Source organism: Salvia splendens, chromosome 1 (genome assembly GCF_004379255.2).
Source record: "Salvia splendens isolate huo1 chromosome 1, SspV2, whole genome shotgun sequence".
Classification (NCBI taxonomy): domain Eukaryota; kingdom Viridiplantae; phylum Streptophyta; class Magnoliopsida; order Lamiales; family Lamiaceae; genus Salvia; species Salvia splendens.
Genome location: NC_056032.1, coordinates 32,097,335 through 32,112,763, shown reverse-complemented (window position 1 = coordinate 32,112,763; position 15,429 = coordinate 32,097,335). Strand labels below are relative to the sequence as shown.

General features: G+C 40.3%; 3 protein-coding genes across 3 annotated transcripts; 2 read left to right on the top strand and 1 right to left on the bottom strand.

Annotated features, from left to right (window-relative positions):
* Positions 1–148: 148 nt before the first annotated feature.
* Positions 149–1,284, top strand: LOC121798263 (DEAD-box ATP-dependent RNA helicase 48-like). The gene has a single exon (XM_042197180.1). It carries the CDS (start codon positions 232–234, stop codon positions 1,015–1,017), a length of 786 nt encoding a protein of 261 aa, XP_042053114.1. The 5' UTR covers positions 149–231; the 3' UTR covers positions 1,018–1,284.
* Positions 1,285–2,241: 957 nt separating this feature from the next.
* On the top strand, positions 2,242–3,486 carry LOC121772446 (the record flags this gene model as incomplete). Its single annotated transcript, XM_042169597.1, has 2 exons — positions 2,242–2,694; positions 3,472–3,486. Coding segments are annotated over 2 exons (468 nt in total), but the record flags the coding sequence as incomplete, so codon positions are not given.
* Positions 3,487–4,512: 1,026 nt separating this feature from the next.
* Positions 4,513–8,127, bottom strand: LOC121747297 (BEL1-like homeodomain protein 9). The gene is made up of 4 exons (XM_042141310.1): positions 7,356–8,127; positions 5,508–5,875; positions 5,373–5,433; positions 4,513–5,286 (listed from the first exon to the last, which is right to left on the bottom strand). Exons 1-4 carry the CDS (start codon positions 7,872–7,874, stop codon positions 4,774–4,776), a joined length of 1,461 nt encoding a protein of 486 aa, XP_041997244.1. The 5' UTR covers positions 7,875–8,127; the 3' UTR covers positions 4,513–4,773.
* Positions 8,128–15,429: the final 7,302 nt, after the last annotated feature.

Sequence of the window (15,429 nt, the reverse complement as noted above, 5' to 3'; positions counted from 1 at the left end):
TTGAAATGATGATTCAATATTAGTCATGATAATGACACTGGTTATTCCTTAAAACTCTAATTAAATTGGGGTTTAATTTAAATATTTGGATAAATTTGCACAATAACCCAATTTATCCAAATAAAATCAAAGCCCAAAATTCACTACATAATCGGTAATCCATAGTGCTCCACATTTTGAACACAAGAATTTGATTAGCAAAGCATGTCAATCTTGCCGTAGTCGCTCTCAATGCCGCAATCTCTGTCATCTGCAAAATCTCTCTCCGGCAACCCGATATGGGGCCATTCACTGTGCCTCACCAACAAACTCTCGCACCTCTCCCTCAAAACGACGCCGATTAGGATGGGCGGCGGGCCCCGAACCTACCCGGGAGGGGTCTCCAAGTGGCAGTGGAAGCGAATGCAGGCCAAGAAAGCCAAGCAGCTGCTCAAAGCCCGTTTGGACCGAGAACGCCAGATTTACGAGATGAGGAAGCGGGCCGAGCTAAAGGCCGCCGTCTCCGAGCTCGAACGCCCCTGGGAGGCCGTCGAAAAGCCGCCCAATTTGTTCTCCATCAGCGCCGATGACCAATTGAAGGTCCTCGCGGATAGGTTTCAGAAGCCCGGCGGCCTTGATTTGTGGTCTGAGAGGGACGGCTCGGAATTGTTCCGCCCCGACAATGACTTCCCCTCTTCCCGATTTTTCCCCAAAGGGGTTGTTCATAGCATTCAACCCTATCGAAAATCGGGGAAATCGGATGCTATTGAAGAGGATTTGGGGATTAATGAAGATGGTGTGAATGAAGGAGGAATGGAGCCGAGAGTGGGAAGGTCGGATGGCGAAAATCGGAACATGAAGGGGAAATTAAGGAAGAAGGGAAATAGGAACATGTACAAGAGTGCCGAATCGGAAAGATTGAGTTTTGGAAATTCTTCTAGAGAATTTAGGAGTAGCAATGGTGTAAAGAAGGGTCAGAATGTGGAATTTGATATGAGTTTGCAAAATGATGGGTTTGAAGTTGGAGAGTTGAGGTAGATCTGATTGAGTTTGCTTGGTCAGGTATCCATGATAACTAATTGTCTTCTTCCATTTAGTATATATGCATATTGATTTTGATGCTCTGCAAATACCTGTGTTGAATTGTAAGTACATATTTGAATTTGATGGTTTCCTTTTTGAGGTTTCGGACCATTTATTTGAGTGCGTGAGTGATCATATTACTGGATAGTAGGGCTATGAGTCAACTTAATCAATTCTTGTTACTCAATTCCATGTGTGAAAGAAGGCTGGTTTTATTTCAAATGTGATAACCTTGTGCATTGTGATAATCTGGAATTTGCTACTGATGGTTTTGTCATCAGCATGATGAATGCAACTGGTAATGCATATCAGTGGATCTAATTTTTTGGGAACAGAAAAAAGATGAACAAAAATTAAGGCACGGGAAAAGATAACGAAAGTTAGAGCATCTGTAACCCTTGGGGCCGGGCCGCAAATTGCGAGTCCCGGCCCGTCCCATGCATTACACGGAAGGGCAGCACGGCTCAGGCCCGTCCCGGTGACGCGTGACCGGCCTGGGGAGCGTCCCGAGTCCCGGCCCGGGACGGGGTTGCACGGAGACGGGCCGCAAGTTCCGCGTCCCGGCCCAGCGTTGCACGGTGACTGGCCGGGCCGCAACCAAATTTTTTTTTTTTTATATTTTAAATTCAAAATTTTTTTCTATAAATACTACACCATTTTCATACACATTCAACTTCACATTCAACTTCAAATCTCTTCCTAGAATTCGAAAAAATGCCTCCTCGTCAAAGAATATTCGAAGATCAATTGACCCGAGTGTTAGGAGAGGCGGTACCGGCAATCCAAGAAGAAATGAACAACGAAGTTGAACGCTTCCAAGCTGCTATTCAAGCTCGGAACGAACAACGAACCCGGGTACCACGTACTCGGATGTATATTCACCGAGACCGTGAACAAGCTGCCTTGCGGCTTTTCACGGATTATTTCTCTAGAGATCCGCGATGGAGTGATCAGATGTTCCGTCGCCGGTTCCGGATGCGGAGGCCTTTGTTCATACGCATTGTCAACGCCGTTGTAGCTCGTGACCCGTATTTCTGCCAAACTACCGATTCTGTGGGCCGGGAAAGTATATCGACGTTGCAGAAATGCACGTCTGCCATTCGTCAACTCGCTTACGGAACTACATCAGATATGTTCGATGAGTATCTCCATGTAAGCGAGCCTACTGGACGGGAGTCCCTCGCTAGATTCTGTCGGGCAGTCGTCGAAGCATTCAAGGATACGTACTTGAGAAAGCCAACGACCGACGACGTTAGCAAGTTGGTCGACATGCACGAGCAGGCCCACGGCTTCCCGGGGATGCTTGGAAGCATCGACTGTATGCACTGGCAGTGGAAGAATTGTCCAACGGCTTGGAGAGGACAATACACTAGCGGGCACAAGGGCACACATCCCACGATTGTGTTGGAGGCCGTTGCCGATTGCAGATTGTGGATCTGGCATGCCTACTTTGGTTTCGCGGGGTCCAACAACGACCTCAATGTGTTGAACGAGTCTCCATTGTTCAACGAGTTGTGTGCTGGGCGAGCACCGAACGTAGAGTTCACGGCCAACCACCGTCGGTATAGTATGGGGTACTATCTGGCAGACGGGATCTACCCTCGATGGCCCGTGTTCGTGAAGACTATCACAGCTCCGACAACCGATCGGAGGGCAATGTTTGCCCAAAGGCAAGAGGCGGCTCGGAAAGATGTCGAGCGTGCATTCGGAGTCCTCCAAGCGCGGTGGGCTATCGTGAAGGGAGCGGCCCGTGGTTGGCAGCGGTCAAACATCGCCGACACAATGTATGCATGTATCATAATGCATAACATGATCGTTGAGGACGAACAAGATAACGTCACTTTGTGGAGCGACGATCCGCTCGCCAGCACCGGGAGTAACTACGTTGTCACCGAGCCGCCCGTGCAGGGCCTTCCTCACGACATCTGCAATGTCATGGCTCGTTCAGCTGCGATGCGCCAAGAGGAACAACACACTCGCCTCCAAGCCGATCTAATTGAAGAAATTTGGACTCGCAACAACGTTTTCCAGCATTGACGTTATGTTTTCATGTATTTTATTTTCAGTTTGAAAATTTATATGTTGTAATTTTGCAGTATTCGATGAAATTAAATTTTCCGTGTTATAAATTTACAGCATTTTTTATTTTACTTTCAAAATAGGTTGGAGTTGTGAATAGTGTCATTTATTAGTTGCGGCCCGGGCCGCAACCTGCAGGGTTACAGCAGTTGGGGTCTGGGCCGCAACTGTAGAGGAATGATGACGTGGAGGGGACTTGGGGCCGGAAATGGGGACGGGGTTACTGATGCCCTTAGGGGCACATTTACTTGAATTTAGATGGTCTTAGTTTTGCTTATACCTTAACTTTCAAAGTTTGATACTTGAACTTATCTTTATCTGTGTCTGTAGATGTTTTTCATATGAGCACTAGTCTCATTGTTCAGTTAGAAGCTTCATGAAACTTACTGATACACCCATCCTTGATAGCTTGTCGCCATGGTTTTACCTATATGTATTTGTTAGGTGATCATCATACTGTGTTTCATTCTTTAGCTTGTTTTGATATACTGTATATGTCTTCTGGCTTCATTTCATCTGAATACACTCCAAATCATGGAAATTATATTTCATATCCAAACAGATGAGAAGCTATGCTATGATAACATATTTGTATGCCTTCTGCAAATCTTGAAAAATCTATGTAGCAACCATGGCATGTCTTTCTTGAGCCCAACCTTGCTATCGTCTCTATTAAACAAGATTGATTTCGTGGCTTCAACCAATTCTTGCACCTTCTCCTTCAAACCCTTAGTGCGGGCGAGGGAACATCACTCTCTTCCATGTTGTGGCAATGCATCCTTCAGTTTCTTGGTTTGCATACAAATAATCACAATCTCAAGTCAAAATCCATCTAAACATCACTAATGGCTGCACTTTTTTTTATCCAATTCAATGGATTGCATTGGTGCAGCTGAAGTCTTATGGCCAATAAAGTTTTATTTTATACTATGATTCTTTTGGCATATCAAATCTTGTAAATTAGAATATGCTGTTGATTTTTAAGGAATGTTTCTTTAACTAAGTCATCAACCAACCATTAGCAATTGGGATCAAATCCAAATCCAAACACAAGCAATTTTAATGAGAAGGGTTTTTGAATTCTCTCTTCCATTTAATTTGGTTTTATATATTATGGAGGTCGAGTCAGGTCAAAGGATCTGCACTGATAGTATTGCTTACACGAGCTTTGTCTCAATAAGAACCATTTCCAATCTATAAAATAAGAATTAATCTTCAATCTATGATTATCAATAATGAATTCAATGGTATTTAAGACGAATTCATCACATAATAAATCATAGTTTAGTACTATAGTACTACAAAAAGGATTTTACAAATAAGTATAACCCTGCCCTGCATATACACAATACAAATTCTAGCCCACCAAAATTGTTAAAACAAATAAACCGCATTAAACTATATAACAATTTTCATGCAGCATCCACAAAACTGCTACTTTCATGGATTATACAGTTATCGTCAAGTCATAGGCGTGGCTGGTTGAATTTTACATACAAACGAGTGAAGAAATTTTTTTATAGAACTAATAGCAGATGAAAAATAGAGAGAAGAAGAAATGGTCGAAATTATGAAGCAGAAGCCTTCTTTGAGCAATAACTTAAGTGATGAGAAACCATATACTACTACTTCTCATCCAACAAAATCATGCATGATTTGTCCATCGATTATGTCTCTCCCAAACTGTCGATTTTGCGCTGCGAACCCGCTCACCACGTAGCCCTCCCCATGCGAATCCAGCCCGAAACGACGTGCTGCATTCAACGGATACGCATCTCCCAATCCCACGCTGTTTTGATGGAGCCCCAGAGTTAACGAAACACCACCGCTACCACCACCACCACCACTCAAACCAACGCCCATATGATGCTGGGGATTATGCAGCAGATTGTCGTACGCCATTTTCATCTGCTGCCCTCCGGGAGCCTCAGTCGGGTCCTCCCGGCTGCGTTTCAAGGGGAAATCTCCACTTCTCTGGATCGAGGTGGACGCGTTTTCTCCCTCGATAGAGCAGCTCGTGGGGAGATGCTCGCTTACCTCTTCTCTCTGTGAGCCCTTTTGGCTCTGCCGCGTCTCCAACATGTGTATCTCCTCCACCATCGGCTTCCATAGCCGCACTCTTGCGTTTATAAACCAGTTCGAAACCTGGTGGGGCCGTAGCAACACGAGCATGTAAAATAAAGATCTATTCAATCTCATGATCATGATCAAGCAAGATAACACACACTTACCTGGTTCCTCGAGAGGCCCGTCTGTTTCGCCAGCATTAGCTTGTCAGTGTCAGTCGGATAACTGCAATAGCGCTTTGATTGTGAATTATAGATCAAACTGGAGTATTCAGTTTACGGTAGAAACAATACACTTACGGATGCAGGAAGTGTTCGAACAGCCAAGCGCGGAGGACAGTGACAGCGCGCTCAGGGAGGCCTCTTTGAGGGCGCCAGATGGGTTGATCGACAAATCCAGCATGAAACGGTTTCTGGCCGTACGACCCACCTCGGCTTGAATTCTCGACATGTTGCGTTTCATCTCTGTCTACATTGATCTTGCCGTGAGACTTGGATGTGAAGTGCAGCTGATCAGTAATAGCATTCTTCAAAGTTGTGAAATGTTTCGACATGGCCTTCAAAGCCAGATTCGCAAAAGGGGCTGCGCCGCTCAGTCCAGCAACAGATTCGAACGCAGCTACAGCAGCCTGCATCTGCTGGTAATATTGCTTGTACCTCTTGTAAACCTACATACATATTTAAGAGATTTTGCAAAGTTCAAATCATTAAAACTGTAATACTTGAATTTGGACATCATGGATCAAATTAAGAGTTTACTAGAATGGCTATATTAAAAATTAAGAGCAGTAGATAATTAATGGTTTGTTCATTTAATTGATGACATAAAAGATTCAGCAATAGAGAATTCCAACAGTCAAAAGAGTTTCATCAACGGATTAATTTTGAAATATAGGGGACGCTGGGTTGGACAAGCAAAAGCTGTTACCAGGTTTAATAATTGATCATAATTGGAAATGGTTTCATCAAAGACGACAAAAATTTAAAACAGAAACACTCAATTGGGAATACATTCCAGACTTTTCTCCATCCTATCAGAGAAATATACTCTTACATGATATTCCACTTAAGTCTCGAATTTGATACTACTTGATGTAGTAATTATTACAAGAAATATGCATAAAACTAAGATTCCACATTGGATTGGATATATATCTTGGTTGAGCAAAGGATCAGGAGCAATGGATACCAAAACAAATTGCAATTTGTATTTGACTAGAAATTTTTTCACAAACCAAAGTTTGCAACTACATCCAACATGAGTATGAATTAAGCACAAGTTCCATCTTAACCTTTTACATCAGTAAGTGGATCTCTTGACTGCAATAATATAGTAACGAATTTCCTCACTAATCGAGTAATGTTGTATTTTCGATAGGCTAAAAGCTGAAGTGGATTAACATTGGTTGTATGCTGAGTTAATCTTTCTTTGCTCGCTCCATTATATAGTACCCCCTCTCTTTAGAAAAAACAATACATCTATTTTCTCTTATTTTATTTATCCCATACTACTTTATTTTCTCTACATATTAAACATCATTTTTCTTTAAATTTAGTGTTCCAAAAGAATGTCTCGCTTATGGCAGAACACGGAAGGGGGCATCTTTTTTACATTAATTTCACTAAGAAGCATGTCTAGCTAGCATTGTTAAGTTAGGCACATTATATTAGACAGAATCATATTCTTCCACTTGAATACAAAAAAGAAAGATAGGAGTAATAAAATACTACATTAATATTAGGCATTGGCAGCCTAAAACTCTAGATTTATTAGAGAATAAATAATGAGTTTATAACGCAAGATGCAAACCAAACCAAACCAAATTGGATGAGGCGGAGGTTGTCAAATCACTTTTTTCTCGTACCATTCCCTATTCCTACAAATATCACATTGTTTATGATGCCCCTATCATACAAGAATCTAGATCTCAGCCACAAAAACATCCATTCTCTTCTCCTACACACAAACAAACTTAATTATTGATTATTGTACATGCTTTTGTGCCAATGATATTTTTGAGAAACAAAACCTCTTGCCTAGCACCAAACAAGTACAGCAATTAAACAGTTGTATAAATGAAAACATAAGCCCCAATTAGTTTTATGAAGATGAAGAGCAAAGAAATAGTGACAATTTTAGTGTATTACCTCATCAAGCATGGAGAGTAGGGTGGATTTGTTCCTATTCTGGTGGGCGGCGTGGAGTGAGTCGTGGGCCCCAGTGCAGGAGTCAAGTGGCGGAGGGTGCTCGGAATCAATTAGGCCAACCTTGTCGGCATACAAGCCTCTCCCGACATCGCAAAGCTCCTCGAGCAGCTGCTGCGCCGGCTTCAAGAAGCGCGAGCCCTTGAGCACGGAGGCGTAGCCGGTGAAGGGCCCCAGCGGCACCGACACCGGCGCCGGAGGATTCAATTCGAGAGGGAGGTGCGAAGAGAGGGAGAGGGAGAGGCTCTGGGCGGGATGGTCGAAAACGAGGCTGATGTCTTGAATAGCGGGATCGGCGGCGGCGTTGGCGTAGATGTGTTGGTGATGATGATTGTTGAAGGTCTGGTTGTTGAAGATTAGAGATGGATCGTAGAGAGGGATTAAGGAGTCTACGCATCCCACTCTCAGCTTATCTCTTCTGCTTTGCTGTGGGACATGATATGCTTCAAATCCTTCAGCCATTACTCTACACACAATCTCTCTTTTCTCTTCCTATACTGTATATATATGTAATAAGAAAGAGAAAGAGAGAGAGATGGAGGAGAAAGAGTTTACTATTATTAAAGGGGAGTAAAAGAGAGTAACAGTGAAAGAGATGGGGTGATGATGAAATGAGAGGCTGCCAGTGCCATCATATTAATCTTTCTCAGTATATACGATTCTCCTCTCTCATTTTTACTTTGTTTTCCAAATAAATATGAAATACTCTATCCGTCCGCCATTCGTCATTAGAAGTCTTATTTCTTATTAACACGGGTTTTAATAAATATTAAAAAAAAATTAGTGGAAAAAAGTAAGTAGAATATAGGTCCACTTATATATTCGCGAATGTGAGACCCTATCATATTTTATGGTAAAAGTAAACTGGAACTCCTATTAGCGGACAGATTAAAATGGAAAAATGAGACTCTTATTCGCGAATGAAAGGGGTATTTGGTTTTCAATATGAGATTCTATATATTACTATATACTACTACCTCCGTCCCCCAAATATTGTATCACTTTGATTCGGCACGGGTTTTAAGAAATGTAATGGAAAGTGAGTTGAAAAAATTAGTGCATTGTGGGTCCTACTTTTATATATTAGTTTTATAATAAAATGTGAGTAAGAAAGAGTATGTGGAAGATGGTGTCCACTACCAAAAATGGTAAAATGTGAAATATGACAAACTTTAGGAGACGGATGAAAATGAAAAAATGGGACAAACTTTTAGGGACGGAGATAGTATTTGTTTTGTGAATTAATAAAGAAAGAGTAAAGTAAGAAATAGAAAAAAAATAGAAATGTTGTTATTTTCATTTTAAGAAACGTTATATTTTTATATAACAGAACAATTTAAAATGGAAAATGTTTCATTATATAAAAATAAATAAAATGAGGAAATTAAAAGAGGGAGAGGGAGAGGGAGAGGGAGAGGGAGACCCCCCAACCGTGATAACTTTCTTTCTATTCTATCTCGTGGAGTAGCAGACAAAATCCATACAGTTCCGACGTTCAACAGTAGAGTACTGTTACTATGTGTACTGTGTGTGTGAGAGAGAGAGAGAGAGAGGGTGTGGGTGTATTTGTGTTTGAGACAGTGATGTGGAGTAGTATTAATCATGCAGGCATATGCCATGCCTTTTTTTCTCTTACACTGAAACGCGGTCGTAATTATTACGTAAAGATGTTTCACTACAACATCTAATCTATGTAAATTTTGTTCCATACTTTTATAAAATCCATTACACTTTTTTTTTATTGTCATGGAAATGTAATCTAGTGTATGAAAATAGATTGTCTTCTAGTATATCGATTGTAAATTGTCATTCTTGATTTAGATATTTAATGTAAAAAGTGGAACACTGGTCATGGATACGCAACAAGTTTTATTCCTTTCTGTTGTATGAGTATCTATACCTATAATAATGAGTTAATAATTGTAACACGAGTATTTTTTTTTATTTCTAGTACTCCCTCCGTTCCATAGTAGTAGAGTCATTTTGCCATTTTGGTACGTTCCATAGTAGTAGAGTCATTTCCCTTTTTAGTAAAAGTTAACACATTTCTTCTCACTTACTTTACTCTCTCTTACTTTATTCTCTCTTCATCTCTCTACTTTCTTAATCTCCGTGCCGAAAAGAAATGCCCCCACTACTATGGAACGGAGGGAGTATATAATTTAATTTGGAAGTAGAGCGAGCGGTAGAGGAATAAGTGGGAGGAAAAATCTTAGAGCTTGCAGGGTGTGTTTGCATTGAAAATTGATAATTAAAATTTTAATAGTAGATGTCTAGGGAGTATATACAACAAGTAATTTTAATTATTCAAATTCACTAACTATAGTATAAATATAGGGATTTAACTTTATTAGTAACTAATCCCATTTTATGATAAGAGGGAACATCATTTTTGTCCACGAACTTTGCCAAAGTATCATTTTAGGTCCGTAAACTTTGAAAATATCATTTTAGGTCCGTGAACTTTGAGTTAGTATCATTTGAGGTACTTTTTACTATTTCCAAGTTTTTTTGGACGAAAATACCCTCAATACCTTGTGTATATATTTTTAATAAATTTATCATATACTCATAATTTTTTATAAATATCTTTACAATATATTTTTGACAAATTTTCTAAATATAATTTGACCTTAAATATTATTATCACTTAATTTTATGACATGCAAGTAAAATTGCTTCTTCAATTTTCTATATTAATTTTTTTTTTAAATTGAATAAAAGAACTTTTTTTAATAATAAAAAATTGAATAAAGATCTTTTCTTGCATGTCACAAAATTCGTGGACTAAAAATGATGTTCCCTCTTATGATAAAAATCCTAAAGCGGATACGGTGACCAAATGATAAATACTACTACTCCGTAGTATACTTCGCTAGTAGGACTATTACATAATTTACATTCATAGAAAATTGTATAGTAATATGACAATACTAGGCTTATATGAGAAAAATATATCAAGATTTTTTAACTATTAAATCCTACATACATCGTTAAATGTCACATAAATTGATAACAGACTATCTTAGATAAATTTCACTAAACACATCAATATGATCATCACTTTATTCACATGGTCATTGCCATTAAACACAACCATTAAGCACTAAAGTTTTAGGCGCCATACCATTTATCTACATTTTCTATTTTTTAATTCTTTGTTATTTATAAATTTTAATTAAGTTGGTCTACGAATAAACAGAAATACCAAAATTTATATAATTGATATAAACAAAAAAATTAGAGTAGGACATCCACATGAATTCGGTAGTATCACCCGACCACCTAGATACGATTACCAAGCCATTGAAGCTTAAATATGATAATGATTGTACTTTGGTTTAAGTCGTTTTGTATATAAGTTGATCGAGAAATTGCAAACTTATTGGGAGAATTTGAAAAAATAAAATAGAGAATTAAAATTGAAAATTGTTGTAGAGAAAAAAAAGGAGCATGTGAAGGTAAATAGAGAATTAAAATTGAAAATTGTTGTAGAGAAAAAAAAGGAGCATGTGAAGGTAAGATAAATGAAGCGGAAAGTTGGAGTAATATATCGATTTAAATTTACAATTTTGAATTGAATATGAGTGACGCCCTAAGATAGGCCCATGAAGAGTGTGCTTAGGCCATCCGTAATGGGGCGGACGATGGCACGTCCGATGGAGCGCATCGTTGCCCGCCCCATTGCGGGTGCGTGACATAGGCCGCGGACGATCGTCGCGCCCTATAATAAGGGCGCGGAGTATAGCGCGGACGATATCCATCGTCCGCGCCATCGTCCGCCCCATTGCGGCCTACGCGGACGATGGCCGCCGACGATAGGCCATCGGCCGCGCCATCGGCCGCCCCACTGTGGGCTACGCAGACGATGGCACGCGTTTTTTATTTTCTATTTAAATCTCGTTTCTCATTCATTTGTACATACGAACATATCGACTATCTCTTTACATATTCTCTCTCAACACCCAACCAAAATGAATCTCGGCGACGACACCAATAGTTCTAGTTCGTCTAAGTCCGGTAGTTCGACGTCAGAAGCATTAGATGCAGCCGTTGAAGAGGCCATTGCGGCATGCTATACGGCAATGCAGCGCGAGGAGGCGGCGGCTGAGCAAGTCCATAGGCCTATTCGACGTAGGACGTATGTCCGACGCGACCACCTGGAAGCTCACAGACGTCTGGTTGAAGACTATTTTGCCGATCAACCACGATGGGGCCCGACTGTTTTCCGCCGCCGGTTTAGAATGTCGCGGTACCTTTTTCTCAGCATTGTTCGGGCATTGTCTTCACGTGATGAATACTTCACGTTTCGGGAGGACGGCATCGGCAAACCCGGCCTTACACCATTGCAAAAGTGCACGACTGTTATTCGTCAGTTGGCATACGGCACCACGGCGGACCTTTTTGACGAGTACCTCCACTGCAGGGATTCTACAGGCCGCGAGTGTCTGAAGCGCTTTTGTCGGGAGATAGTAGAGGCCTATGGCGACACATATTTGCGCAAGCCGACTGCCACTGATTGCCAGGGTCTGATGCAGATGCACGAGACGGCGCACGGGTTTCCTGGGATGCTCGGGAGCATCGACTGTATGCACTGGCAGTGGAAGAATTGTCCGACGGCGTGGAGAGGCCAATTCACAAGTGGATACAAGGGCAGCCACCCGACGATGATCCTCGAAGCCGTCGCTGACCATCGACTCTGGATCTGGCATGCTTACTTCGGCGTAGCCGGGTCGAACAACGACATTAACGTCCTCAACTCGTCCACCCTCTTCACCGAGAAATGTAACGGCAACGGCCCGGCCATCGAGTTCACTGCCAACAGACGCCAATACCCTATGGGGTACTACTTGGCCGATGGCATCTACCCAATGTGGCCAGTTTTCCTAAAGACGATCAGCTGCCCAATTGGTGAGAAGAGGGTTTTATCTGAGCAAAAGCAGGAGTCGGCGCGGAAGGATGTCGAGCGGGCATTTGGTGTGCTCCAATCACGGTGGGCAATTGTTAAAGGGCCAGCTCGTTCCTGGTACAAGGAAGTCATCGCCGATGTCATATATGCGTGCATAATCATGCACAACATGATAGTCGAGAATGAAGGCGGAAGCATCACCGATTGGAATGAAGATGACCGTGCATCTAGCTTGTCCGGCACGTCGACCGAGACACCCGATAGAGGGTTACCGTTAGGCTTCAATGAGGTTCTATCTAGACAGGCCTCAATGCGCAACCAACAGGATCATGCGCAGCTCATGAGCGACATGATTGAAGAAGTGTGGGCTCGTAACCGCCGTCGCTGAGTTTGCGTTTTTTTTAATTCGCATTGTAATGTATTAATTTTTATTAAATGAAATGAAGTTTTTGAAATTCGTATTTTAATTTATTAAGTTTTTTTTAACTTCGTATGGATTTTGTAAATATTAAAAAAATGATGATGTGGCGCGCCATAGGGCGCCCCACTGCAGGTGGAGAGGTAGGAGGATAAAACTGATGACGTGGCGCGCCATAGGGCGCGCCTTAGGGCGCACCACTGCTGATGCCCTTAAGTACTTATGCGCGTACAATGGCTACATGCTCATCTTGTTATAGCTAGTGTCGTGTGAGTATGGTTGTGCATGCTCTTTTCTACCTTGAGTTTGATGTTGTTAATGCTCTAATATGATGCCCCATAAAAATCACGTAAATTTGTAAAAAAAAAGTAAGATATACTAGCACTGTATATAATGAGAATTCCATACAATTTTTGCTTTTACTTGTGGTCAATTCATAAATTTTGAAATTCTTTTCTACCTTGAGTTTGATGTTGTTAATGCTCTAATATGATGCCCCATAAAAATCACGTAAATTTGTAAAAAAAAAGTAAGATATACTAGCACTGTATATAATGAGAATTCCATACAATTTTTGCTTTTACTTGTGGTCAATTCATAAATTTTGAAATTACAATGTAAAATTCAATGATAAAATCAAATATAAATTCAATGATAAAATTCAATGATAAATATAATGTAAAATTCAATGATAAAATTCAATGATAAATTCAACTAAAATTTTATTTTTTCGCATTGTGTCTCGTAGTGGTCAAAATAGAAATTCAATGATAAAATCAAATATAATGCGACAATATATGGATGTTTTGATAATACAATGTTATTCAACTTTAAGTAACAATATTGATTTTTCTGAAATAATGTGGTTTTGTTGTCACATTATATTTAACAATTTCAATTTTAAAAATTGTGACATTAGTGACAATTGTAAAATCTAGTAGTATTACAATTCTATATTCTACTTCTTGAAATAATGAAACTGATACGAACTCAGTAAAAAAACTAAGTACTAGTATGAATATATGAGTGTGGAAGTGGAATAATTAAATACTTAATCGTAAAATGATTGATTTAGATTAGCGTAAGAATATAGGTGGTGGAAGCGCACGTGACGACAGAGTGAAAAAACTAAGGCTGAGTTTGGGCACCACCACACTCTATCCGCCAAACAGTTGCTTTTATAGTGTATCACTTCTTACGATGTTTTATTAAAGAATGATATGATCGATTGAAATAAAAGCTTCTCAACCATCTGATTTTGTTGCCCCTCTAATTTAATCACTTATTTTATTCACTATCACTTATTATCTCTAATCCAATTATTGGTACTCAGCTGTATATAGTAAATTGCATAAGGCCATCCGGAGCGAATTCTCTTATCCGTCTCTTAACCGTCTCATCTCTTAGGCCATCCACAACGCTGTTGTTATACCGTTCCTTAACCGTTCCTTAAACTACTATTTGCGGTTAACTCCATTTCTTAACTAAGGAACGGAACCTGCAACCCTCCGTTCCTTATCCGTCCCTTAATCGTTCCTTAAATTACTATTCATTCAATTTCATTTTTTAATTTTATTTCCAACCAAATTCAATTAAAAAACACCCTTCATTAAATAAAATAAACTTACAACATAAAATTCGTAACAAAAACATAATTTAATAATTTCCTAAAAAATAAAAGTACACAATTTAATAATTTCATCTGCCAAAGTTTGCCCAAATGTGCTCAATTAGATCCTCTTGGAGTTGGGTATGGGCGGAACTACGTATCTCCCCAAACCGGGTTATCGCAGAAGTAGTCACGTACTAACCTTGCGGCGGCTTCCTCCCGGTTACGATGGATGTACATACGGGAGCGTCGTTGGGGCGGCGCGGTGAAACACGCTTGTCGTTAGTGTGAGTGTGTGTATAATAAACTTGTAGATCGAGCTGCCAAGTCAAATGAATCCACTAAACACTAGGTCTAGGAACTCAAGGCGACGCGGAAGACTCTGTCGATGGACACACAAACTCTCGCGTTCAAAGATCCTTATACTATAGACTAGTATATAGAAGCAAGGGGTCGATCCCACGAAGATGGACACGTAAGAAAGCATCTAGAGATATTTTATTAGAAAACGGCTGCTGCCACGCAAACTTGGGTTGAGATATAACTACTTCTAGACCTAAGCACGAAATTAAACACTAGACCTAGTAAACTGTAAACAGCATGCAGACATCGAACATCCTTAGATCTACGTAATTTTAAACTTACTTCCTAGACCAAGCAAACAATTACCAACTATAGCTAAACAGAACGCAAATAGAAATGGGGACCAACTTCCAGAAATATCAAGTACGGAAGAAAAGCTGCAACTAACAAACTAAGAACCTAACTAACAATGACATGCATAACTTCAACTGAATCAAACACGACGATGAAGAAAACAGAGCACATACCGGGATTCGAACAAAATGTAAAAATTCGGACGTCGGAAACTTGCAAACAACCGGAAATAAAACAGATCTACGTATACTAGGCGGAATGAAATGAAAACACGAAAGCTAGGCATAAATCTCAATCACTCTTCAGATCCAACGTCGGAAACTCAATCCACTCCGGATCCAAGCAAACCGAACCCAACAGCAACCAAAATTAATTCCATAGTTCCCGATTCACCCAGATCTACTTCGATAACCCCAGATTCCAA

Excerpts from the sequence above, each read along its gene's own strand:
- LOC121798263 (XM_042197180.1), top strand. The coding sequence starts at position 232 with ATGCCGCAATCTCTGTCATCTGCAAAATCTCTCTCCGGCAACCCGATA.
- LOC121747297 (XM_042141310.1), bottom strand. The coding sequence starts at position 7,874 with ATGGCTGAAGGATTTGAAGCATATCATGTCCCACAGCAAAGCAGAAGA. Across the intron at positions 5,434-5,507 it reads TTCGAACACTTCCTGCATCC|TTATCCGACTGACACTGACA; the intron begins GTAAGTGTATTG and ends GCGCTATTGCAG. Across the intron at positions 5,287-5,372 it reads CGGGCCTCTCGAGGAACCAG|GTTTCGAACTGGTTTATAAA; the intron begins GTAAGTGTGTGT and ends CGGCCCCACCAG.